General features: G+C 45.5%; 1 protein-coding gene across 5 annotated transcripts in view; it reads right to left on the bottom strand.

Moving 5' to 3' along the window:
* Window positions 1-634: 634 nt before the first annotated feature.
* XPNPEP1 (X-prolyl aminopeptidase 1) overlaps window positions 635-27,090 on the bottom strand; it is a 50,503-nt gene continuing 24,047 nt past the window's right edge. For 3 of the 5 annotated variants that reach the window (XM_036898609.2, XM_057506305.1, XM_057506307.1), the window contains 16 exons: window positions 24,684-24,776; window positions 24,209-24,352; window positions 22,397-22,492; window positions 20,199-20,280; window positions 18,538-18,748; window positions 14,551-14,640; window positions 13,775-13,825; window positions 12,536-12,594; window positions 12,326-12,403; window positions 10,514-10,585; window positions 8,994-9,054; window positions 7,443-7,512; window positions 6,329-6,502; window positions 5,581-5,657; window positions 4,302-4,400; window positions 635-1,274 (listed from right to left, as the gene is read on the bottom strand). In XM_036898609.2, coding sequence (XP_036754504.2) covers window positions 1,146-1,274; window positions 4,302-4,400; window positions 5,581-5,657; window positions 6,329-6,502; window positions 7,443-7,512; window positions 8,994-9,054; window positions 10,514-10,585; window positions 12,326-12,403; window positions 12,536-12,594; window positions 13,775-13,825; window positions 14,551-14,640; window positions 18,538-18,748; window positions 20,199-20,280; window positions 22,397-22,492; window positions 24,209-24,352; window positions 24,684-24,776 — 1,586 coding nt within the window. In that variant the 3' untranslated portion in view covers window positions 635-1,145. The remainder of the gene's footprint in view (window positions 1,275-4,301; window positions 4,401-5,580; window positions 5,658-6,328; window positions 6,503-7,442; window positions 7,513-8,993; window positions 9,055-10,513; window positions 10,586-12,325; window positions 12,404-12,535; window positions 12,595-13,774; window positions 13,826-14,550; window positions 14,641-18,537; window positions 18,749-20,198; window positions 20,281-22,396; window positions 22,493-24,208; window positions 24,353-24,683; window positions 24,777-27,090) is intronic. The other 2 variants (XM_036898612.2, XM_057506306.1) reach the window with 2 other exon arrangements.

Below are 27,090 nucleotides of genomic sequence, written 5' to 3' on the forward strand. Positions count from 1 at the left end.
GCAGGAGAAGGGAAAGCAAGACACAGAAGGGAAGGAAGAAAATAAAGGGCATGTTACTGAAAAACTTACCATGGTGGGCAAGTGGGATTCAACCCTCTGGGAAACCCAGGGAGACAGTGTAGCCCAGGCCTGAGATAACCCAGCCATGGGATGACGAAGTCTGTTTTCCCGTCCCCAACCATAGTGGTATGAGGTCGCAGGGACATCAGATCTGGCACCCCTCAGGCTTGTCCCACATGTGCCAATCAAGAGAAAGTCCAAGAATAGGGAGTCCAGGCACTTGACACAAGCTATCTACAAGCAAAAAGCTGTGGTGCTGTGCTGTGATGTCAACATCTGCCATGGGGGGGGGGATCATGGAAGGCTCACTTTCCACATTACAGTGTTTTGTTGTCTTTTTGTATATCAATGACGTATTTTAAAATCAGAGAAAAACTGTTAATAAAAATACTCACCAAAATACTAGGTTTGCTGCAGAAAAGAAAAAGAGACTTCAGTTAAGTCAGAAAAAATGCAGGGAGGTCAGGGGACTTTCCACCTAGAAACCATCTGCCTCACAAGCCACCAACTCTGTGATGAGCTCTCCTAACATGCAGAGTGGACAGTGCCAAGGACAGAGACAGCTGAGACAAAGCACATTTAGACATTTTATTCATTGATCATAAATACAGTCTCACAAGCATTAAGGTGATCATGAATAATGTACTAGCACCTGAACTTGCCTGGCACCAAGCACTCAAAGTTTCACCATCACTGGCCAGAGAACTCACTGTGGCTGCTTGGGGCATCTCCCCTGAGTGTTCGGCTTTATGAGGACCCTTCCCTCTGGTGCAGCAATTTTATTCTTGGCTCATTCTCAGTAATTAAAAAAACCATAAAAGATCAAATGTTTGCAAGAAAATACCAAAGAGGACAAGAATATGTTCAGTTCTTCTTGCAAGAATATACCAAAGAGGACAAGAAGATGTTCAGTTCTTCTTGCAAGAATATACCAAAGAGGACAAGAAGATGTTCAGTTCTTCTTAGAGTCTAAAAGTAAAAAGGGGAGGTAAAAAAGAAAGAGAGGAATGGGGAAAGATGTCAGGGGTCTGCCAGGTTTCTTCCTTTCCCCAGAGCATTTTACAAAAACAAAGACCAGGGAGGCACTAATGCTGTTTGGAGATGGGTTGTGTCTCTCTGATGAGCCACTCGAGAGCCTCCTGGCGGCCCTGTTTCTGCAATTCCTTCCCGATCACGTCCCTGCAGGTCAGGTGGTAACTGTTGAGCCAGTCGCACTACAAGAGGGAAGAAAGACAGAGGTGGCATTCACCATCCCACCTCTATCGAGGGCCACAGAGGCACATGGGGGGACCAGAAGGTAGAGTAGACGAGTACAAAACCCCTGCGCCCTGCTCATGGACAAACGACTGCCTTGTGTTCTATTTCCCTGAAAATAGAAGAGGCCACACTGATTATGGTGAAAATGCACCTGGAATTGTCCACGGCATGTGCACTGGCAATGACTGTGAGGGAACCGTAAATACTGGTGGCAAGTCATAGCTTCGGGCCTCCCTGAGTGCACAGTCACCTGTGACCAGGTATTCGTCCTGACAGGACTCCTGGAAGCCATACCTACAGGCCATGACAAGAGGGATGGAGCAGGGGGCTAGGGAGCCCCTGCACCCACCCATATGGCCTCATTCCCTTACACCTGAGCCATCCTGGGGAGACACAGGGAGTCTCTCTGAAAAACAGCCCTTGGACTGCTGGGAAGCCTCCCGCCAACAGGCTGTTTCCAACCCTGTACCCACTGAAAATGCTGACCAAACGGGCCGGCCAAGACCACCAAGTCCTGTGACTGTGAGGTTGCAGCAACTCTGCTGAGGCACCGCTGGTGCAGCTAGCGTGGCTGCAACAAGCCAAACGCCACTTGGGGAGGTGGTGGTGTTACAAAAGCATCAGGGACCGTGATGTGGACCAGGTACCAGAGCCCAACTGAGGGGCCAAGATGGGCAGGATGCAGTGGTGTTGCCAACTGGCTCTAACCCAGCCAGGCTTACCCTCACCCAGTAAGAGCTGACCAAGCCCTGCTGGGAGCTGGGGGAGAGTGAAAGTGGGTCTCAAAAGCAAGCAAACCGCTACGTGTCAACAGGGAAGGCCAGGCACGACTGCAATGCAGCTCAAAAGTAAAGACGACAGCTGCTGGCAGCAGCCAGTCCTGGGGCCACAGCGAAAGTCCCAAGGCCGGTTTGGTTGAGGGGAGGGAGGAAGTGGGGGTGGCCTCAGCCCTCAGCGGAGCGGAGCAACATTCCAAAGGCCCTGACAGGCTGCAGCTGCCCATGCTCACCTCCAACCAAGGTCCTCTGGTGACCAACGATGGGAATGCAGACCCAACCCAGAAGTCCCTGGAGTGACTGTTAAGACAGTCTGTGTGGGAGATGGTAACGGGCAATAACCAGATCTTTTAAAAGCCCAACGGACAGAATACTGTTGTGGGGTGTTGCTGTGCCTTCAGACAGAACAAAGCCCCACATTTATGAAGTGCCACATGGGATTGGGACTCTCCTGCTGAGGTAATAAATGTGTGCTGCTTGGTATGTTACCTGTCTACTGTTATTTGGAGAAACCTCCTTATGACCTGAGGGTAAGGAGGTATTTTCTGCCCTGACATGGTTTGCAAGAACAACAGTTCAGCGGTTTGGGCATGCAAGGTAGTGATGACCGACTGGACCAGAAGGCCTACCGGTCTGTGTCCCATGACAGGAAACTAAAACTGTTTCCCACAGGAAAAATGGCCTCACTTACCCTTCCTTGTGCACTATTTCCCTGGATAAAGTGAAATGTCATATGAGAGAAACACCTCCTGATTAGCACTTTATGGGGACAACAAGGACTGTGTGACCTAGAAGTGGTAAGACACCACAGCCTTGGGCTCCCAAGAGTGTCAAGTGACTGCCTACCAGACAGGCCCTGGCTAAGACCCTTGGAGGCTATGCCCGAGGCCACTACAAGAGACACTGGCTCCCATGGGGCAAAAAAATCTGTGCAGGGTGACTTCTTGTCCCCTTTCACCCAGGCCACTCCCTGTGGGGGCTGGAGGTGATGTGCAGTGCTAGCGGGAACTTCCTGCTGAAGAGACACGCCTGGCCCTGTGCAGCTGACAGGCTGAGCTTCCTGCCCAGCACCCAGCTGCAGGCGAAATAAACCAGCATCAGCAGGTTAGGTGCTACGAGTGGGACTGTTTGGCTGGTCAAGGGCACTGACGGTCAGGGAGGGGTGCCCAAGCATAGAGGAGAGGAGAGCTAACCAGGAAGTGAGAAGGCCTTCCTGCCACCCACCTGTAAGCTGGACAAGCCCATCCTGTCAGCTCCTCAGGCCTCGGAAGCCCTTTCCTCTACTGCCAAGCACAAGGCCAAGTGGGCCCCAGCAAGAATCCACTCTTGCCTCAAAAGGCACTCGATGGTCCCTGGGGCAAGGACAGCGGCTGCCTTGGGTAACAAAAATTTATTCCTAGAGCAACCCACCACACTCGTCCTGCTTTTGGTTCCTATCAGTCGTTTGCTTTTTGCCAGGACTCCCGACCACCTGCCTTTGAAATCTGCTTCCTGGCTTCTGACCTCTCTTCCAGGCTTGGGAACCATTTTGTCTGTTCCTATCCTGTTGTTGACCCTTGTCTCTGCTCTGACCTTAGTCCCTCAAGCCTTACTCCAGGTCTCAGGGCCTGCCTCCTCACCTGGTCTCGTGGGCACTGGGACCCACCATAGGATTTGAAGGGATTTCAAGATGTGTAAGCCTCTGAGCTTGACAGGTGAGCACTCTTGTGATCCTGGCTTTGTGAAGGTTTCATGGCCCAGAGTGACCAGAATAAGAGATAACCACCTCTCTCGCTGTCTGTGTGACAGCTAGGAATATGGTAATAGGTTTTGCTTCTCATCTCCTTAATATTTCATGTAACACAAGAAAACAATGGCCAACGTGCAATGGCCAACAGGCCCCACCACCCATGTGGCTTTTCACAGGGAAGACACACAGCCTATTGTTTGCTAAACATCCCTCACTGCAGCCATGGCTCCTTCTCTCCCGGAAAGGCACACTATGCCCCCTATGAATCCCTACAGCCCCAAGTGCTAGGGGAAGCAGAACCATCTCTACCTGGAGGCCAAAAAAATGTAGGAAAAATATTTATATTCCTCAGGAGACCTAGGAGTTTCAGACTCCACTGGGCCAGACTTCTTAAGTTACAAGTAAGAACTGAGTAAAGAATGCATGACAGCTCTCCACCCCACTCCCACTTCTGCCCTACCCCCAGACTCCCTCATTACCTCTCTGTCTGTAAGAGAATCCACATTTATCATTTTGGTCTGTATCGGAACCAAAGTTAGAGGTTCAAAGGTCAGGCTTCCCCGGTTATTGAAGTTATACTGTCAGAGAAAGAAGAAACAGAAGCTTTTACTCCACTACCTTGATGAGCCGCCTCATTCCCACCAGACATGACTGCCCCTCCAAGCCAGGTGTAACAGGTCACAATTTTTAAAAAGCACAAGGGGCATGATGAACACAGCTGATGCTGCTTCCCAAGCATTGTCCCTGTGCCATCAGGTAGAGCCCAACGAAGGGTGCCAAGAGGCTGGCTCCTGCGGCGAGTCCACAAGGCTAATGTCCACTACGATGGAAAGGAAGGAGGGGCAGGGTGTGGGGGTGTCCGGGCTCAGGGACATCTCCAGTTTTGGTTCTCAAGACTCTGCTGGGGCACAAATCCCCAAAAACACTTTTTTAACAGTCAACTCTGCAGTCTGCCTTGACCCAGCCAGGCTCGTCAGGTGACAGGCAACAGGTTTGTCCACTCTGTGTAGTATGGAATGGCTGGTGCACACAAGAGCATGCTGCATCTCTGTTCTGGACAGGGCCTTTGGGAGTGACATGAGGCCACTCTCAAGAGTGACTTCAGTGTAGAAGCCAAGAGCAGATCCCTACAGTCAACCTCCTTGCAGACTTAGGAAGCCACTAACCTCCAACTTTTCGAGTTCCATAGTCACCCATGCAGGAATAACAAGCAAGTCTTCTAGGCAAAGCCCAGCAGCATTTTCCCCGTGATCTCTTGGTAACAGTGGTGGGGAGAAGGTGAAACACCTGTCTTCCAGCGTGCAACACACCTGTCTTATTACCTGCCTGTGGGGCCTGACCCATCGGTTAAACTCAGCTTTACCTCATTCAAAGCATCTGGGGCATCAGCTGTGAAAATACAGGTTCCAGGCCCCAGCCCTACAGATTGTGATTCAGGGTCTGAGAGGGGCCTTTAAACAGGCACCCACGTAGCAGAGGAGGCTTCATGACAAGATGCTGCCTCTGGGTAAACGAGCTCCAAATCACATCAAACAGGGGCCTGCCTGGGCTCCATGAATTCCATTTCTGTGTCTAGTTCACTAAAGACTTTCAGGCTTTGCAGAAGGCAGTGATCTCTAGGACAGTCCCCAAACTCAGAGGAGGCAAGCTCCACTTTGGCCCCAGAATGGCACACTCTTAGCCAAAGGAAAAAGTCTTCATCTTCCCCTATTAAGGAATAAGGACATTTTAAAGATAAGTAAATACATAATTACTCACCTTAGTCTTCACAGGAACCACCAGGACAACATTTTCAATGCGAATTCCAAAAGCCCCATCTTCATAATAGCCTGGCTCTACAACAAACCAAACCCCAAAATGAGAAGCAGCCCACGGGAAGATGTACACACAGCCCTGCTACAAAAGGGGAGGAGAAATAGGTGAAGGGTTTAGGCCACTTAGAGCCCAGAGATGCCTCCTTCTCCCACGTGGCCACTTCTTAAAGGCACATGAGGTACAGAAAGATTCTGAAGTTCCTGAAAACTGGCTACTGGGTATGAAGTACAATAGGATCCATCAAATAAATCATGATGCTATCCATAAGATATAACTGATACAGGCATTAAAATACATCCACAGAGATTTGGTAATGACATGGGAAAAGGCAGTATGTTAAGAAGGTAGAATACAGACAATATGTTTGTATAATCTGAATGATTAAAAAATATATATCTACATAAATAAAAGACCAAAAGCTAACATATCAAAATATTAAGTAATGTTTTCCCTGGGAGGCTGGATCACAAATAATTTTCATTGTTTTCTATACACTGTACACAGCCTCACTTTTTCTAAAATGAATATATATCACTTTTATATTCATAGAAGATTACTGTTGTTTAGTTCAAGGTGACAGCAAGGAAAAATAATTTCCAATTTACTTTAAAATAATTAAATATAAGAAACATCAAAAGGTTTCAGGAAGGCTGGAGGACCCATGCACGCCTTCTAAGTGGGAGACACCTACCATCAGTGACAATCATGCCCGCCTCCAAGGGCTCATCAGAGAATGTTTTATAGCTAATGCCACAAGGACCCTCATGAACGTTCAGAAAAGACCCAACACCATGTCCCGTTCCATGCAGGTAATCCAGACCAGAGTCCCACAAAGCTGAGCGGGCAAAGGAGTCGAGCAAGTGGCCTGAAAGACACACAAAGAACCACTTGATGATATCTGTACAGCATTTTTCCATTTGCAAAGCACTTTAGAGATTCGATTTATTATGTATGTCTCCAGAAGGTGGATCAGAAATGAGTGGGTAAAAGTTGCTGGCGACTTCAGATTTCAACCTGGTACAAAGAAGAATTTTCTAACAATCAGCATTCTCAAGGAGGGCAGCTCCCCAGCCAGTCATAAGCCAGTCTGAAGCTACAGGATCATTCGTCCAGGAAGCCAGAAAGGGGCTGAACTGCAGCCAGTGAGGGTGTTGACGACAAGGACTTTAACTTCCCAGCTCCAGGACCCTTAGGTTTCAGAACTACAAAGATGAGATTCTCACCAGACTGCAGGCAGGCAGGCAGGCAGGCAGGCATGACAGATGAGAAAACTGGTGCCCAGAGAGATGAGTGCAGGCCCAGTCTAAGCAGGTCCAAGGCCCAGGTCTTGTCAATTCCAAAGTCCAATGTTCCACCCACCAGTCCTCAAGCAAGGAGGTACACATCGAAAGTCCAGTTCCCAGTAAAATGAGTCCCACTATGGGTCCTGAAAGGAGGCACTAGCCCAGCCCTGAAGGGCAGACAGGAAGCTGCACCAGCTTTCACTTGGACCAAGGCCTTCATTCCCAGCTGGCCCCTCCTGGGAGCCACCTGCCTGTACCCCCAATACCATAAGTGGTCAGGGGAGAGGTACACAGCTGACACTGGGCCCAGTCCTAAGCTTGGCTCCCTGGAAAGCCCTCTGAGCTGATTCAGTGAGTCCAGAAGACTCACTCCATCCATGCAGGACCCCCACTTGCGCTGGCTGGAACTGAAGGGGTCTGGGGCTGATACTGCAAGGGGAGGACTTGTTCTTCCACTCAAACTTAGTCACACTTGATGCCTAAACCAGAAAAGCCTGTCATATGACAGAAGGAACCACTTACCTTTGGTTCCAGTTGGGAAAATGGCTGCACTCACAGCTATGTGGCCCTTGAGGACATATGTGAAGCATTCCTGCCAAAGAAAACACAGGGGGCATGTTTGAGAATAGGGACAGAAGCTTTAGTCATGCCCTTTCCTGATAGTTCAGAGAATCCAGCCTCTGAGGGTCTTTTAGCAATGCCACAGAGAAAATCAGAGTAAAAAGAAAAAATATCTGGTGGAAAAAAAAAACTTGTCCACAGGACCAACTTTCCAGAAAATCTTGAAATTAAATATTATAAAAGAACTATCAGAAACACAACCACAAGGTCTTTGCATTATAATGAACAGTCTGACATGCCATATGTTATGTGAGCCTTATAAAGCCTGGGAAAAGTAATAAAAAGTGCTGATGACACTAGCTAACATTTACTGAGCTCTTCCTCTATGCCAAGCACTGCTCATTTAATCCCATACTTCATGAGAGAGGCACTACTGTCATCCTCACTTTACAGAGATTAATTGCTAGCCAGGTGGTGCAGCTCCTAAGTGGCAGCATCTGACCTCAGAGCCAGGCAGTCCTGCTTCCCATCTATGCTGCTGATCACCTTTCCTCAGGGTATCCTCAGGGGCCTTCCCTACCACCCAGACAAGAGAGTGCTGTCTACAAGGTTAGTAGTTGCCAGTCAGGTGCAGAGTTGGGGCTAAACCCCACATTCTTCAATCTGGTCTGGAGCTGTTCACACAGCACAAGAGTCACACACACAAAAGGTACTTGGACCCAATGTCAAACTCCTCTGAGTTTCTACAAACAGATGAGCAAGGGGCCAAAGCTATGAAATGTGCCCCACTGCATCACATAAAACCCTCTTCCTTGGATAATCTTCCAAAAAGAGCTGGAAAAATAGATTCACTCAGAGCCTCAACCAACATTCACTGGGCAGTGACTATGATCCAGGGGCTTTTTGGGCTCATGGGACTTTCACAACCAGCCCTGTAGGCCTGAACTTTCACCCCATCTTTATGGATGTGTCTAAGTGCTTTGTTCAAAGTCACAGAGCCAGTTAACAGCAGAGAAGATCTGAAGCCCAGTCTCCAGGCTCCTGCTACACATCTCTCCACCTCACAGCCATTTCCTCCTTTCCATGCCATTGACCAGAGACTGAGCAGTGTATATCATTTCACAGGGCTCCTAGGGAGTCAAGTGTATAAACAGGAATAATGAACTTGAAAAAAGGAGGGTGGCTTTCAGAATCAAACCCAGACACTGTAAAAAGCATGCATTTCACTAGCCCATTCCCATCCCCAAAGACATTTTCCTGATTCAAGAGACATCCAAAGTGCTTAGACTTGAATCTCAGCTTCTTTGACTTCAGCAGACAGAATGCTTTTTACATTTCTCCAATAATTAATTAAATGGATGTCATGAAGCACATAAGCCTGATTCCATAGTAATGAGCTATTTTACTATCCCACATATAATTTTCACTTATCTATACAATCCCTTTTCATAAAAGCAATGTTCTCCTTAAGAAAGCAGAGGGGGCCTCCTGAGTATTCTGCTCTACATTTACCTTCTCATAGTCTGTAGGAGTCCCAAAATGCATCGTCCGTGTCACATCTGTGGTTCCATCCCTTTCCAAAAGAAAGGACAAATTATTTTTCAGTTAAAATAAGCTTTTGCTCAATTATGAAACAGGCAAAAATGTGGAGAAATTAAAACCCTCATGCCCTGCTGGTGGACATGAAAACAGTTCAGCCACTTTGGAAAGTAATTTGCAATTCCTTAAAAACTTAAACACGGAGTTACCATATGACCCAGCAATTCCATGCCTAGGTAAATGCTCAAAGAATTGAAAACGTATGTTTATACACAAACATTCCTAGAAGCATTATTTGTAACACTCAAAAAGCGGAAACAACCTAAATGTCCATCAACTGATGAATAGATGAAAAGTGAAATTACTCACACAATGGAATCTTATTCAGTAATAAAATGGAAAGATGTACTGATACAGGCTACAGCATAGATGAACCTTGAAGACATTATGTTAAGTGGGTAAATCATACAGTATGTGACTTTTATCTCAATAAAGCTGTTATAAAAAATTAAGTGAGACAAAGTGTGAATGTGAGGATGGCCTGATGTAGTGGGAATGATCTCAGCCAGGCCCTGACACACTTATTCCCGGTCTGCAATGGGAGACACCATCCCTGGGTTGGGAATGAGAGGCAGGACAAAGTAAGAGCCTGTTCTAGCAAAAGGCCAAACTCCAATTCCTCCTATCAGGACAGCAAGGGTTTATGGACCCTAAAAATACCCAAAAGCATCTCTTAGAACATCCTAATCCACACCTACGACGTACAAGGGATAACTTCCGGAATCCTGCTAAAATTTAGAAATGAACCTAAGTTTACGCTATTACCCAAGCAATCCCAATACCCTAAGCTCTAGGCTGTTATTATTAATACCAACATATGCGTCCCAAGGCTGGGCTGTGGGCTGGTTGAGCTCTCTTAATAATTAGGCTCTCCATTAGCCACAGGCCCATATGTGGCAGGGAGTGGACCTTTCAAAAGCCTTCCTCCCACTCTCTTAATGCAGATGCCTATTCCAGCTCCTTCTCATGGGCTGCACATCAAGAACCAACCAAAATCTTGGCTCTCCTCTGAGAAATGATTCTAAAGGACAGTTGTGAGAGCGACAACACATGAACATAGGAAATCAGAAATTCAGAGGCAACCCTCATTTCTCATTCATTCATCCACAATTAATCCCTTACTTCACAAGGTCCAAGGAGGGAGCAGGCAGTTCTTATGGGCTGGGGTAGACTTCCCAATGGCTTTGAAAGCTTGCTTTCAGTTATTTATTTAGTATTTAACAACTTCTAGCCAAGGACTAAACATTTCTATCAAACAATCTTTTTTTTTCAACTAGGGGTTGAAAAAAAGGACAAGATACAGAAGGATTCCATTAGTAGCTGGCACAGAATGAGATTACCAGATGAGCACTCTCGGCTGGAGTCCGGCTCCCCGCTACACAAAAGGCCTGACTCAGCAGAGGCAAGTTCTGCAGCAGCCCCAGTCCACTTACTTGTACTGAGCACCCGAGTCAATGAGGTACACCTCATCTAGCGACAAGGTCCTATTCGTCTCAGGGACTGGCCTAAGAAAATTAATTAAAAATTAATTATTCCATAAAAGTAAACACTTGCTGAATCCAGGAGGAGGGAATACAAGAGTTCCTTATACTATTCTTATAACTTACGTAAGTCTGAAATTATATCAAAATTAAAAGTTACCCAATAAATTAATTCCAACCAGTATTAATCTTCTATTATTCAAAGACCCAGTCAATCTATCTTCCCAACTAGATAAATAGCTCAAGAGAAAGAATAATAATGTATTTCTTTATATCTACCTCCATTTGTGACTGGGGAAAAAACATGTTAATGAAATAATATGTAAAAATAATTTATATATTATTTTTAAAAAAATCAATAGATGCAATAGGACCAGGCTAGAGTCCAGGGAACTGGGAAGAGGGCAGCCTGGAGTCCTTTGTCTCTGGGTATGGGGGTCCCAGGCCCCTGCCTCAGCCTCCATGCCCCTTCCTCGGTCCTGACCACATCAGGTGCCTCCCCATTTGCTTTCCAGATCACCAGAGAGGTAAGAGGTGCAGGTCTTAATTTGGGAGAAAAACTAAAGGGATTTTTGCTGGGAAAAGGAGTGGATCATAATGTTCTCATGCCAGGGTTCTTTTTTCAAATTAACAATAAGTATTTTTACAAAGTGGTCTAATTCCCCCATGCCTTCTTCCAGACAATATAACTGCAGTGGAAAATGCTAGAAGGGATGAGTATTCCAAGCTCCACCTTGCCACTGTGGGTGGCTCTCCTTCACTCCCAGGCACCACCCCCTCCTCAGCAATAAGGGTGTCAGTAGCCACTCAAGCCACACCACTAAACAGACAACCAGACACAGAACCACTCCAGTGCCTGCCTCTGAACAGGCTTCCAGAAGCCCACAATGAAGAAACAACAAAGTAGAAGCAAGTTTCTCCCACCTTGATCTGAAATTTTTTAATGTGTTAATTACATGCAAAACTGTAGGAGAATATCCAGCCAAGAAACTCATCATCTGAGTTAAACATAACATAAAAACTAAAGTCCTTTTGATATTTTAATGTGGGAACAGAAGCATTAATGTGAGCCCACAATAAATCACATCTGTATCTGTTTCTAACACACAGCATCAAAATTTTCCCCAAGACTAAAAATTCTAAAAGCGATTATCAAAAAGCAGGGTTGGGGGAACACTGTGCCCAACTACAGCACAGTGAGATAGACCAAGCGTTTTCTCACTGATCGTGCACATCACAGATGGGGAACAAAGAACTCAAAATGCCCAACAAAAAGCAAAACCATTTAACTGGGTGAAGCTGAAGCTGAAGCCCAATGACCAAGCCTAGTTCCATCTCCACCATGGCCATGGGCAGATCTATCAGTCCTTAAACCTACTGCATGTGCCCCTCTTGTCACAGTGCAGGTACACTCAGCTCTGTGGGTCCACAGGCTCTTATAGGTCATCTGGTAAAAACTCCACAAGCTGGGATGCCAGGTTTCAAGACCATGGGGAGGAAAGAGAGAGTGCTGATTATATCCCCATCCAAACCTGGTGATATTTTTTTTGGCACAGAGGAGGCACTCAAAAGCCAGAGGTTTGGAACCACTCCAGTGCCCACTCCAAATAAGACTTCAGAGGTTTTATTTCTTACATAAGAATGGTCTCAACAGACACACGGAGGTGGGCACTGAGCCTCTGGTGAAATAATTTCTCTCCCCTGCTCAGGCGCCTGCACAAAGTGGCAGCAAGGCCAGGCAGCGTGTTACTCCGCATGCCTTACGCGTAGTGAATGATGGCGCCATTGGGTCCCGTACTGGAAATCGTTGGGAAGCTCAGGTCCACAAAGTCAGCCTGCTGCCTGGAACAGAAAGACATAGAGAAGAAAGGCTTAGAGGTTTTTATGGTGACAAGAATCAGGGCCCTCCCAGCGTCATTTAACTCACCAAGGAAGTGAGCAACAAGGCTTTGGGGACCCCAGATGCATCCTTACCTACGAAATTCCTCAGCTTTGTCAGCAGCTGAGATCTCTGTTACACCACCTTTAGGTACCTATAAGGAAGTTGCTTATAAATCATCTGCTTTGATAAATTCATGTATTTCATACATATTAAAGGGTATACATTAAAAACTTGCTTTTTCCTCAATTCCCATGTCCCAAATGTTCAGTCTAGAAGTCACAGTTGATGTCTCATCTTTAATAAGGAGGGAATCTCCAAAGGCTCCCACCAAAGCTATCTTAAGTACAGGGGTTTCTATTCATTTAATTTTCCACTCAACTATTTTGCCTTAGTATTATACCTTGAAACCTCCCAAAACTTAATACATCTAAGTTTAAAAATCCAAAAGCATCTCCTCCTAGAATATCATCCTAAGGAAGTTACCCTAAATAAATTACAAAAAGATAAAGGCAAAAATATTACAGAGTTATTGGTAATAGCAAAAAAAAAAGATCTAAACATTTGAAAATAGGAGGAATATGGATGTCAGTCAAATCACTAAATGCAGTCTCCATTTGGAACATTTCTTTTAAGGCCTCAGGGCACATGGAAAACACACACACTATGACATTATGTGGAAAAAAAATACAGAATCCTATCTGATGGATTTGTAAAAATGATTTACAATTAAAAAATGATGTACGCAGATGATGAACAATTGCAAGAGGGAAAAAAATAGTTATACTGGCTGACATTCTTTTTCCAATTTAAGCTGTTTTAAAAGAGTTTTTAATAAAATATTTAAAGGGAACATGATACTGCTAATAAAAGCATAAAGAAATCACCCTCCTATAAACTATCCAGAGTGAAAGGGCAAGAAATTAATGGCTATAAGTCAATTCAATACAAAAAGTTTTATGGCTGAAATTGAAGTTCAAAATGTATACAAAGATTCATCTATCTTAGTACAATTAGCCTGTCTTAATTATCAAGAGGGTTATTTTTCCTTATACTGAAATTCTACTTAGTTATACAACACTTCTTTAACCCACAAAGGATCTGCTGATTTAAAAATTAAAGAATTTTTAAATACACACACACACACCAAATTTCCAGAATGAACTATTAAAAGAAAAGTACTGAAAAAAAAAAAAAAAAAGAAAAGTACTGAAATCGAATCAAATCTTAGACCTCACAGTCACCAGAACATGGAGGGTGCCACAGTTAGAACCACATGTTGATTATTTCTGAATAATCTATATCCATGTATTAAACAAAGACTGAGAACCAACCTCTTTCTCCAGCCAGTTAAAGAGTTCACAGAGGGCAACAGCATCTTTAATCTGTGTAAACAAAGGAGACATTATAAAGTTATTACTGAAAATCAGATGGGCAGAATCAGAGCCCAGCCCTAATGGGATCCTGAGAGCTGCACCTACAGGGCCCAGCCATCAGCACTCAGGGTTTTATAGGCAGACACTGCTGTGAACAAGTGTGCAGCGATTCCCACTGCAAGGGAAAGGCCTCCTCTGCTGTACCATAGCTCGACACAATTAGAAAGGGCCTGCCTCAGAGCTTGGGCAAATCCCTCAGTGGGTTCACTACTGTCCTGCAGGGGCAGGAAGGACAGACCACTGTCAAAAGCCATCTCTGGGCCCCAAATCTTTCTAGGAAAAATCATCATCAAACCTATCATCATCACCATCACCATCACCACCACCACATCACCATCACCACCATCATGATCACCATCACTATCACTGCCATCACCACCACCACCACCACCATCACCATCATCACAATCACCGTCACCACCATCACCACCATCGCTGTCATTATCACCATCACTATCACCATCATCACCATCACTGCCATCACCATCATCACCACCACCATCATTATCATAATCATCATCAATATCTTTTCCTGTGTGGTATGTTCTAGCTCACCGTACATTTTATTCCATTCTGTAATTAATGTGGGAAGGCTCAGAAAAGTTCTGACAGCAGGTGAGGGGCTGGGCCTTCTGACCACCATCCATCCCTTCTGCACAGGCTGCTTTACTCACATGAGCTTGCCTCATGCCCTCAGATTCAGCAGGATTCTTCACAGCTTTGGCGATGCAGATGGGAGTGTACGGCATACAACAGCGATGATCCTAGGGGCAAAGGGCAGTAGCGTGGTGAAGCAAGCCTGGCTCCACTCAGCCAAGACAAAGGCAATCACCTCTTCACCCAGCACATCACACTTCAGACAAATCATCTGAAGAGTTTCCACTCGGGACCCACCCAGCTGTGCCGTGGGAATCAAAGACCTGCACCTTTTGGTGCGTGACTTTGAGCATGACAGGGGGCTTGAGCTCTTCCAAAAAGACACAGTACATCAAACATGGCTTTCAATCCCCCACTTCTCTAGCTGTTTGAGACTGCTGGCTGCTGGCCATCAGCAAGATAAGGCTTTTCAAGCCTCCATGATCAATAGTCAGAATTAACTAACAGATCAAAGCTTGACTGAAATAATCCCTTTCTTTCTGCTTCAAGAAGGCTTTTTCCCTCTGTGAAGGGAAGCACAAGACTGGTAACGGAGTGGCCAAGCTCCTTCCTTCCTCTTGTCAGGGACCACATGTCACTATTACCCATGGCCTGATCTTAAAGGGCTGGGGAAGACCATTTCCGATTTGAGAACAAGTCAGAATCCAGCCCTGTGTTACAGGGAGGGTGATCTAGTATCACCTTGCACTTCTACAGAGCTTCTCAAACAGCTGTCACTCAATCCACCCTCCTATTCTCTCTCACATATGCGCCCCTCATGAAACAGAGAGTGCAGGTGTGGTGCCCACTTAGGTCAAGAAGTAAAGCTCTAAGTAACTCAGTAGCAGACAGTGTGAGAGCAGCAGGGGTACGATGACAAGCCAGGTCTACAGGGCCAGACCTGGGCTCTTCCCAGGATGGCCACTGCTCAAAGGACAAAACAGAATATCACTGGGCTAGTCAAAGGGCAGGACAGTGTAAACACATCCAAGGTGGCTTGGATTCGAGTTGTGCCCCAAGCCCTAATTAAAATTTGGGGACAGGTATCAGCTGCTTACCACCCCAGCAGGGGCTCAGTAAAGAACAGGGCTATCATTATCATTTGACCTCTGTCAAGTTCCCAACTTCCAAAGCCAACTCTGGGCCACTATTCTTACATACAAAATGTAGTGGGGCAGCCAACATCATACTTACAGCAAAAAGCTGAAAGCTTTTACACTAAGACAGGCAACAAGACAAGGATGCCTACTCTCCCCACTTTTACTCAACATAGTTCTAGAGGTCATAGCCACAGCAATCAGACAACACAAAGAAATAAAAGGCATGGTAAGGAAGAAGTTAAACTGTCATTGTTTGCAGATGACATGATATTGTACATAAAAAACACTAAAGAATCCACCCAAAAACTACTAGAACTAATATCTGAATTCAGCAAAGTTGCAGGATATAAAATTAATACACAGAAATCTGTTGCATTCCTATATACTAACAATGAACTAACAGAAAGAGAAATCAGGAAAACAATTCAATTTACAATTGCATCAAAAGAATAAAATACCTGGGAATAAACCTAACCAAGGAGGTGAAAGACCTATACCCTGAAAACTACAAGACACTCATGAGAGAAATTAAAGACACCAATAATGGAAATACATCCTGTGTTCGTGGATGGGAAGAATTAATACTGTCAAAATGGCCATCCTGCCTAAAGTAATCTATAGATTCAATGCAATCCCTATCAAAATACTAATAGCATTCTTCAACAAACTAGAACAAATAGCTCTAAAATTCACCTGGAACCACAAAAGACCCTGAATAGCCAAAGCAATTCTGAAAAGGAAGAACAAAGCTGGGGGGGATTATGCTCCCTAACTTCAAGCTCCCTAACTACAAAGTCACAATAATCAAAACAATTTGGTACTGGCCCAAGAACAGACTCGGAAATCAATGGAACAGAATAGAGGGCCCAGATACAAACCCACACATATATGGCAAATTAATATATGATAAAGGAGCCACGGACATACAATGGGAAAATGACAGCCTCTTCAATCACTAGTGTAGGCAAAACTGGAGAGCTACATGTAAGACAATGAAACTTGATTATTGTCTAACCCCACACACAAAAGTAAACTCAAAATCGACCAAAGACCTGAATGTAAGTCATTCATTGTCTTTCTCTGTGAATAAAAACCTGAGCAATTTTTTCCTGAACACATCTCCTGAGGCAAGGGAAACAAAGGCAAAAATAAGCAAATGGGACTACATCAAAAAAGCTTCTGTACAGCAAAGGACACCACCAGCAGCACAAAAAGGCACCCTACAGTATGGGAGAATATATTTGTAAACAACATATCCGATAAGGGGTTAACATCCAAAATATTTAAAGAACTCACATGCCTCAACACCCAAAAAACAAATAACCCAATTAAAAAATGGGCAGAGGAGCTGAACAGACACTTCTTCAAAGAAGAAATTCAGATGTCCAACAGGCACATGAAAAGATGCTCCACATTGCTAATTACCAAGGAAATGCAAATTAAAACCACAATGAGATATCACCTCCCACCAGCTTGGATGGCCAACATCCAAAAGACCAGAAACAACAAATGCTGGTGAGGATGTGGAGAAAGGAGAATCCTCCTACACTGTTGGTGGGAAAGTAAATTGGTTCAACCATTATGGAAAGCAATACGGAGGTTCCTCAACAAACTAAAAATAGAAATACCACTAGACCCAGGAATTCCACTCCTAGGAATTTACCCAAAGAAAACAAGATCCCTGCATCATGCTATACTGATGGACAGTTGACTTTGGTGAGGTGTGGGGAGGACTCAATAATATGGGTGAATGTAGTGACCACAATGTTGCTCATGTGAAACCTTCATAAGATTGTATATCAATGATAGCTTAATTTAAAAAAAGAAAGAAAGAAAACAAGATCCCTGATTCAAAAAGATACATGCACCCCTGTATTTACTGTAGTAGTATTTACAATAGCCAAGATATGGGAGCAACCTAAGTGTCCATCAGTAGGTGAATGGATAAAGATGTGGTATATAGACACAACGGAATATTATTTAGCAATAAAAAAAAACAAATCCTACCATTTGCAACAGCATGGATGGAGCTAGAGGGTATTAAATGCTGAATGAAATAAGCCAGGTGGAGAAAGATAAGTACCAAATTATTTCATTTGTGGAGCATGAAAACAGCAAAACTGAAAGAACAAAACAGCAGCAGACGCACAGACTCCAAGAAGGGACTAGTGGTTACCAAAGGAAGGGGCTGGGGAGGGTAGGTGGGGAGGGAGGGAGAAGGGGATTAAGGTGCACTATAATTAGCACTCACAATACAGGTAGTCATAGGGAATGCAGTATAGCACAGAGAAGACAAGTAATGACTCTATAGCATCTCACTACACTGATGGACAGTGATTGCAATGGAGTTGGTTGGGGGGACTTGATTATATGGGTGAATGTTGAAACCACAATGTTGTTTATGTGATTGCATATCAATGACACCTTAATTTTTTTAAAAAACGTCGTGGGGGAGGGGCATGTGTAGAGTGGTAATTCCCAAACTCCAGGCCTTCTCCTACCACCTGCACAACTCTTACCTCAGCCGCCCCAGACCCTGGGACCTTACTTATTTAAAACTTTTCTTTAGACCATTCTTTAAATCAACTTACTTTGTTCAACTTTGTCATAATACATTATTTTTATACCATGGTCTCATATGCTAGAAATGTTTTTTTTCTAGTATGCACTAAAACACTTTAGCTGATACAGCTAAATCAGCCTAAGTATTAATGTGTACCACATAAATCATCTCTCATGCCACACTTCAGAAAACACAGGACTCAGTGAGTTCTAAGGGCCCTAAGACTCTCAACAGCACTCCAGCCCAAAGGTCTCACCCTGCACATGTCAAGCTCTGCTTCAAAGACAAAGCTGCATGTTGCCAGAACTGGAAAGGAGCTAGAATATGGCAGGACTTGGATGGGTCTCAGTGTGGGTACCAACCTTGGGAATGGCCTCGCTCACCGCATAGCTGGCCTTGTCACTGACCCACACTTTCTCCCTTGGGGAGAGGTCAGCACACAGGGCCTTGAGCTCGCTCAAGATGGACTTGTAGGGAAGCACCTGGATTCTGTATTCCGCTTCCAGGCCCACGTCAAAAAGCAGGTGCTCCTTCACATGGGGGGTGCCTATGCGGTCACCATCAATGAAGAGCCTGCAGAAGGGCCAAAGGTGAGGTGACAGGAAAAGGGGGGCACATGATGGAGAGCGTGAGAGCATGGACCCACACACATGCATCTTCTGAAACCAAAACCAAGCAGCTTCTCCTTCATCCCCATTTCTTTCCCAAATGCTCCTCTCCAAACTGTACTCCCTGTCCCCATAAAGGCTGTCACCATTCACCTAGCTGCCCACATCAGGACCTGGACAATGTCCTCCTTGATGTCCCTTCTTCCTTCTTCACAAAGGTCTTTGGACCTTTGGCCTGGGACAGCCAACTTTAGCAAAGGCTTGCCTTGTCACCACCCAGGTTCATGCCACTGCCATCTCTCTGCTGGTCTCCCTACCTCCAGTCTTGTCCCTTTCCATCCTATTCTCCATAGCCATAATATTCTTCATGATTTACAAACCTGATCATATGCTTCCCTGTGAAAAATTAATTCACTAGCGTTCCATTATCCTTGTGATAAAGGACAAGTTCCTGAACTTGGCTTACAAGGCCTTCTTTTATGTGGCCCCTGCTCTCCTACTGGCTTCACACTCCACATTCCGACCACACTGAACCACTGAACCACTCCAGGTCCTCCGCATGTGCTGTGCTCTCTCCTGTCCAGAGCCTCAGTAAACGCTGTTCTCTCTGCTCAGATTCCTCTTACCCATCCCCCCCCATTCACCTAGGTAACTCATATGTGCCCTTAACCTCTGCTTCCCAGAGTCTCCTCTGACCCCCAAGTTCAGGTCAGCCCCTCCTCTAACACACGTACCCATCCCACTGAAAGCTAGTGCCTACTTATATGCCAGGATCCCGAGGAGATGCTCATCTCCCCAATTCTAACCTGGGACCCTGTCTGTCTCATTCACCCTAGCACTCAATAAATGTGTTAGCTGAATGAAGAAAACCATCCAAATAGAAAAGTAATGGCAGGAAAGCCACAGCAAAGCTTTAACAGATAAACTGACAGTTCAACAAGGCACAACTGAAGGGGTTTTCCTATATAATTTCTGACTTTTAAATTAACTGTTTATTTGCATTATAGACCCAGGACTGCACAACTGAGCCTATGTATGTATCCTTTTGCAATGGCTACTACAAAACCTGGAATCAAATGTATGTACTCAACAAGACTTTGCATCAGGAATTTTATACACGAAACTCACTCTGGTTTTGTTCTGAAGTCCTCACCTAGTTATTTTTTTTATCTCATAATACTAGACATACTTTCACAGATTTCAAATCTTTTCGAGGATTAAAAGAGAGGTGGAATATAAATAAATGCCTACTGTTAAGGCAAACAAGAAGGGAGAGGAAAAAGGTGGGAAAGGTAACAGCAGGAGGAAGGCAAGGGGTGTCAGGCAGTGACTGGTGGGCCATCACCAGGGAGGGGGGACGGGGGCTCCGAGGAGCTGTGGTGGAGGGACTTTTTGGGTGTGGAGCGAACACTCACATGATCGTCTCTAGTCCTATAACTGCATAGGAGAAAAATACCGGATTGTGCTCCACATCTGATCCACGGAGATTGAACAGCCCTAAACAAACAAAAACAAGAACTCCTGTCACCTGCCTGACCTGAGATTTTAAGGGGTAGTGCGTACGGGGAGAGAAGGGCCTCAGACTGCTGGGGAAGGAATCGGCGGCACCTCTCAGGAAGGCCGGGACCCTTACTTCCTATTCCACCTTTGAGCTGCAGTTGCTCATGTCTGCCAAATGATGGCACCAGAGCTGTTTCTTAAGCCACCACATCGCTGTCCCAAAAAAGGAATGGAAGAGTCAGAAAACACGAGAAATGCTCTCCAAACAAAGAGTTGAAATGGTCCGCCTAGTGATGACCTGCCAGGCCTGGCCTTGCTGCAGAAAAACTTTCGATGCTCCCAAATAAAGGGGGAGAAGCCAAGCATTATCTCCCTTCTGAGACAAACGACCTGGGGTAGGAAAACCGAGACCCATCCACAAGGAAGGCCAAACGAACTACTCCTGACTAGGGTCAGAGCCCCGTGGAGGCGGAGCTTCCCCGCAGAGGAACAAAGGCAGTGAGTCAGCGGAGCTTAGGCCCGTGATTGCAACCCGAGCCGCAGCCCACCGGGGTAGCTGTGGGCAGGCCGGCGAGGCTGGGCGGAAGACCCCCTGCAGCCCGCGCCCGGGGGCGTGGACAGGAACTACAGGGGCAGCAGAGAGGCCAGCTGGGGTCCCAGGGTATCCAGCTCCCAGTGCTTGCTCCCACTCTCAGGAGGGTCCGAGTACAAAAAAGCCATTTAAAATAATGGCCTAAAGGCTAAATTTTCACTTTTGAAAAGACTAGCACTTTTCAAAAGCTGACAGTACTGGGGTTGATGAGGGCGTGGCAGGATGGGTGTGTTCAGACACCACTATAAACCTCTCTGGAAGGTAAATGGCAAGATGGGCCCAGAGCCCTACCACACACACATCCTCTAGCCACTAATACTACCCCTAAAAAAGCCAACCAGAAATGGGAAGAAGAAAATCCTCAGAAACGAAAACACTACTTCTGATGCACCAAGATTTTGGTGACAGCACTGTAATAAAATCATGGAAAAATTGGAAATAACCCAAAGGTCATCCTTAGCAGCTTGGTTTTAAATAAATTACACTCTAACCATATGAGAAGGTTATTTAATATTCACTTAAAATTATGCTTACATATGCTTAGAGTATACTGACACATTGACACAATCAAGCTACAAAATTACATATGCACAGAGTATGAACCATGATTATCTCTAGGTAACAGGATTATAGGTGGTTTTTTTCTTCTTTCTACTTCCTCTGCATTTTCTAGGTTTTCTACAACAGGAATGTGTCTTTTCTATAATCAAGGGGAGAAATTTGCTGTATATGTTTTTTTCCTCTGATGTTGAGGTTACAAGTTAAATAGGGATCTAATTCACTGATACGTGGCATACGTGTCAACTATCACTGATACCTGACAAAGCTTTGGGGTCAGGGACTGAAGAGAGAGGACACATATAACAAGCAGGGTCTCTTTCTCTACTAAGAAAATAAAAACGTAATGGCTCTTTTCAGTTACCCAGGGTCAAATCCAGTCAGAAAACAACAGACAGGACAGGAAGTTTCAACCAGATGCCTTCACATTCTAGAAGATGACAGAAGGTACTTAACAAATTGCTTGAGGTCTAAAGATTTAGGAACTGCTATTTTATCAAAAAGCTTGATGAAGAATTTTCAGTTACTGAGTTTCCTGAGGTAAGAATATTTATACAACATTCTTACTGCAAATAACTTGAAGAACTACAGGGAAAGTATAAGGAAAAGTGATCCAACTTCTACACCTCTAAGGAGACACCAAATGTTGACAGACACAAAATGTTAGGAAGACACATCCTCCTGCAGGGGTGTCACAGTCCTAACAAGAGTGGCCAGAAGTGGACATCACCACAGATCTAACTCAGTCCCTGTACTACTACTCTGAGCAAAGCTACACCCCCACCCCCAACTCCCTGTAATTCTTTCTTCATCCTGCATGGCGTATCATATACCCATTTGGTGATACAGCCTTCTGTTTATTCCCTGGCCACTCAGAAAGCTTAATGGCATGAACACACAGATTCCACGGAACCAGGAGAGAAACTGGGTAGTGTGCCCCAGCAGTGACCCCAGCGCACTCACATGCAATCTCATCCAGGGCGGTGACCACAAACCACACCACGTTCCTCTCGGCCATTTTCAACCGAAGATCTGCAACTTTGTCTTTCCAGGAGATGCCTGCAAGAAACGAGGTGCTTCCAACACCAGCCCTGGTTCCAGAGACCCACAGGAGCCAAATGAGAGAACTTGTCCTGAACATTCTTACCCAGCACCACATTTTATAGGGAGCATGTAGCCTGACATACAAGAAGCCTGGGCTCAAGCCCTATATAAGGTGTGACTCTGTCCAAGCCAGCTCATTTTCGAGAGCCCTGACTGCCTCACAAGCAAAATTAATTCATTTGTTCACCCAATAAATGTCTATGAAGCAATCAGGGTTCCAAGGTATAGACAGCTGCTAGGTACTGTGCAGGTCGCTGTGGTTACAGCTCTATGCTACACAGTCCCTGCCATGATGGGGCTTACAATCTAGAAAGGAAGACAAACCTGCAATTAGTTACACTTCCACAAAAAGACTGATGCAACAGAGGAAGCAGAGAGAGCTATAAGAACATACTACCCAGCAGAGAAAACGTACCCAGTCTCAGAGGTCAAAGGAGTATCACCCACCACTTTACATTCCTGGAGCGACAAGACTCGCCTTTTGGCACTAAGACCTGGGAATTCCCTGCATCCTGACTCACTGTGACTAGTTCTTCCAAATCACACTTGCCCCGTCAGACACAGCCAGGGCCTCCTTGCTGTTCCCCAGGATGAAAGTGTGGCCTTAGAGGTGCGCACCCCCATCACCACCATCACCACCACCCACCACAAAATGGCACTTGTAATTCAGGTTACAGCCACCTGTGGGGGGGTTCCCATGTCTTACTCACCAGCACCTAGCACAGTGTCCTGCAAAGAACAGGCACTCATGTTTGCCCTACAGAAATCTTACCAGCAACATAGGCTTTCCCCTCTCCTATAAGCAATAGGTCAAAGCCTCTGCTTCAGTTAAAAAACTTCAAAACATGCTGATGGAAAATGTTTAGCTGACCCTGGGCCATCTCTGGACCTATATCCCTCGCAATCTGCACTACCCTTCTAGTGAGGGCATCACAATGAAAGCAAGTTGCCCCCACAACCAAACACTGCTTTGAAGATCAGCTCCGGAATGCTGTTTAAAACTTGGCTGAGAGTCTGGGCTGTAATGCTTTCTTCCCAGGACCCCTCTGGGCAATCTGCCTACATTCCAGACACCCCCCATCCACCTCTTCTCTTCTGTTTCTACAGCAAGGCTCCCTCCCCTGCAGCCCCACCTCCCAGCCTCCCTCTGCACCCCTTACTATTCTATAAATCTAAACATTCATCTCCACAAATGGTTCACAAAACTTGCTCCTCACCCACCACTAACAAAGAGGCCAAAGAAACCCCCCACACTCCAAATCCTCTAAAGCAGAAGGTACAAGATGAGGGTGGGGGCCTAGGAAGGTAAACCTACAAATGCTGGCAGAAGAAAAGGGAATGGAGCCTAGCAACCTTTAAGCTGTGTTTCCAGTATCCAGTTAGAGGGGCCGCTAGCAACTGAATGGTAAACAGCCATCTCAGCAGCACCCAAGGGTCTGCCCAGAGGAGCCCCAGAAGAATAAACAATGCCAAATCAAGTGGTGAGTAGACAGCAACAGTGGAAACAAATAAAGCTCCTGCTTCTATCAAACACCCCACATGGTGGGGGGCAGGGTGGAGCAATGTCGTCCCATCAGCTCAAGCTTGACTTTGATTCAGAGGACTGGGATGGAGACGATGCCTCATGGGGAGGGGGGAGGGGGGAGGGCTGGGACACAGCAGGGTTCTGACCTGTGTAACTCAGGCCCAGTGTGAGGAGGGGTTTGCAAGGGCGCTCAGGGCGGTCTGTCCAGATTTTGTCCACAAGGTTCTCCTTGACAGGAACAAGGTGGTGGCCAGCACCTCTCAGCACCTTGGCCATCTTTTTCCAGTAATCTGGGAAGAAACACAGATGACCTAGCCATGCATGAACTGAATGCCCATTCCAGCAGAGGCCAGCAGCAGGGCCTCGAGAGCCTGGTGCCTTACAAAACGGCGATTCCCCATGGCCCGGCGCTGGGTATGCAGGATGAGGAACTACAAGAGGACATCTTCGGCACCAGTGGCCTTGCCCTGTCTCCACACCAGAACTCTTCTCCTCACCTCAGTCCCTGTGGTGACATCAAGTCATGCTGAGCCCCCAAATGTTCCACATAAGCAAACAAGGATAAAGAAGCATCTAGAACTCACTTCCTCATGCAGGCTGGAAGGACCCAAGCTCACTCACCTGTAGGAATGATCAGTGGGTCCACACCAACCCTGGATCCTTCAGGAAGTACACTCACCAGCCAGTCTTCCTGAGTTGGTGTGTCCTTCAGACCTACAGAGGGAAGAACTGGTAAGAAACAATCCCCAGTGGACCCAAGCTCATCATTCTACCCAAACGGATGCAGTACACTGGCACCATGACAGGAGGGGTCTTTATTAAGTACCTCCTTTAAGGTGGACTGGTAGCACACAGGAAATCTGAACCCCCCTTAACCCTGGAAGGCTGTGAAAAGTGTAAGATGGTATATAAGGAAAGCCTAAGATAAAGATAAGACAGAAGGGGGAAAAAGGCAAGATTTTCATTCAATCCCTGGTAAAATGGCATCCTGGGAATCCCTGCAACACAGGTACGTGGTGTCATCACCAAGATCATCTCATTAGCCATTGGGTCACTTTACCACTGCTGATCACTTAATGAGAACTTGGGGGGTGATCTGGTGACGGCTGGGGGCTGGGAGCCTCCCTCACATCCCACACCAGGTTAAGAGGAACACACGTGCCACGTGCCCTCCCCTCATGAAAGGCAGAGTGGCAGAGAAAAGGCTCCCACCCACAAGCAGGCCTGACTGGAGAGCTGAACCCAAGTCTTGGCAGCAAAGAATCTTTCCAGATTATGCGAGGAACACACAGGCACCCACCACTGTCACCGAGCGCAGCTCCTGGGCTTTCTCAACTCCCAAGAGCAAACAGTCCTTTCCATTTCTAAGAGACTAGTCATAGGACACCCAGTAAGCTTCAAGAAAGGAACTAGTTATTTTTGATATTCTAGTTTTTCTTTACTCCAAGCCAGTATCTTCTTTGGGATATGTATTTCTTAACTCATCAGGGTTTTACTAACCAACACCTTGGTGAAATATATGTATATTTAGAGTGAAAATTCACATATTCTAAGAGTGTTTATCCTTCCTATTTTCTCTACTGACTACTGATAACCACATAGCCATAGAAGGGAAGTTCAAAGGTTTATAAAAAAATGAGCTCATGAAGCTCAGTTCTAAAAAACCGCCTAAAAGCTGGCACTGAGCTGTTATTTTGCTATTTGATTCTTTCCTATTTTTTTTCAAACCACCGACCAAGTCACTTACTAATGAAGTTTCTTTTAATGCCCCTAGTATAACTTTCCCAGGATGAAGTCACATCATTTCCTAGCAGACAGATATTTGGCAAAACCCCAGGGATGAATCACTCACTAATCAAATGCACCAGAATCTCCCTCTGCAGGAGAGACGCCTGAGGAAAGGTGAGCTTAGGGAAGAGACAGCAAAACGAGACAAGGGCTTAGAAAGGAAAAGGACCATTCTCCAAGGCTGCCACCTACCTACTTTAAGGAAGAGGCAGACAGATTTCACTTCTCTGATACTCCGACCCTCAAACTGCTAACAGAGCTGAGAGCTGCTAATGTGGTCCCAAAGAGAGATGTCACATTCCAGGGGTACACTAAAGGATCACTGGGGTGGCAAAAGTATTAGAACGTCTATTTGTATTTTCCATAAAAAAATAAATTAATCTTTGCTGATATCTGAAATATAGATGGACACTAGCACATATTTATAACATATAAACAAATATATGTTGAGGGTCCACAAGCCATTACGAGAGGCACACAATTAACATGTTTAAAGTCCACTAGCCTGTCCATTTACAGCTGCCCCACAGCTCCAGATGCCTGCTTCTGTGTGTGTGTGTGTGTGTGTGTGTGTGTGTGTGTGTGTATGTAAGGAGTTGGGGGGAACAACTGTGGCAATAATCAACCTGTAGCTTTGGTGTTTTTGTATTCTAAAAAGATTTTTGAGAAACAGAAATTTTAAATAAATCCATTTCCAGGGCAAAAACATTCCTAATTCCTAAGACAAACAACACATCTACATGTACACGGAGAATGTGTGGTGCACGTGTGCACACGTACACCCCTCAGTGGGCTAGCTAACTGGATCTCAGTCTTGTCTCATCTCAGCAACAACAGCCCTCTGCTCCCTCAACTGGTGACAACCTGCTTTCCTCATTACCTCCTACAACAATTAAGAAGTATCAGGTATTTCACCTCATCTTCTCCTCACTCAGCCCTGGTAGCCCTTTTTCTCCCTCCCTATCTTCTGTTCCCCAAGTTCAAAATTCAGGAGGGAGACACGTACAACCACTAAAACTGTATTTCTGAAGACTATTTTCATGAAAGGAAAAATATACATAAGTTAAATGAAAAACAAGAGCATACACACACATACACACTTATTCAATAAACACTGAACTCTACACATTCCAAATATGGTATCTTTAATCCTCTCCATTTCATGTGGTACTTACCAGTATCCCAATTTAGAAATGCAGAAACCAAAGCCCTGAGAATATAGTAACTTCCCAAAGAAGTT

This window comes from Manis pentadactyla, chromosome 8, assembly GCF_030020395.1.
Source record: "Manis pentadactyla isolate mManPen7 chromosome 8, mManPen7.hap1, whole genome shotgun sequence".
NCBI classification, from domain to species: Eukaryota; Metazoa; Chordata; class Mammalia; order Pholidota; family Manidae; genus Manis; species Manis pentadactyla.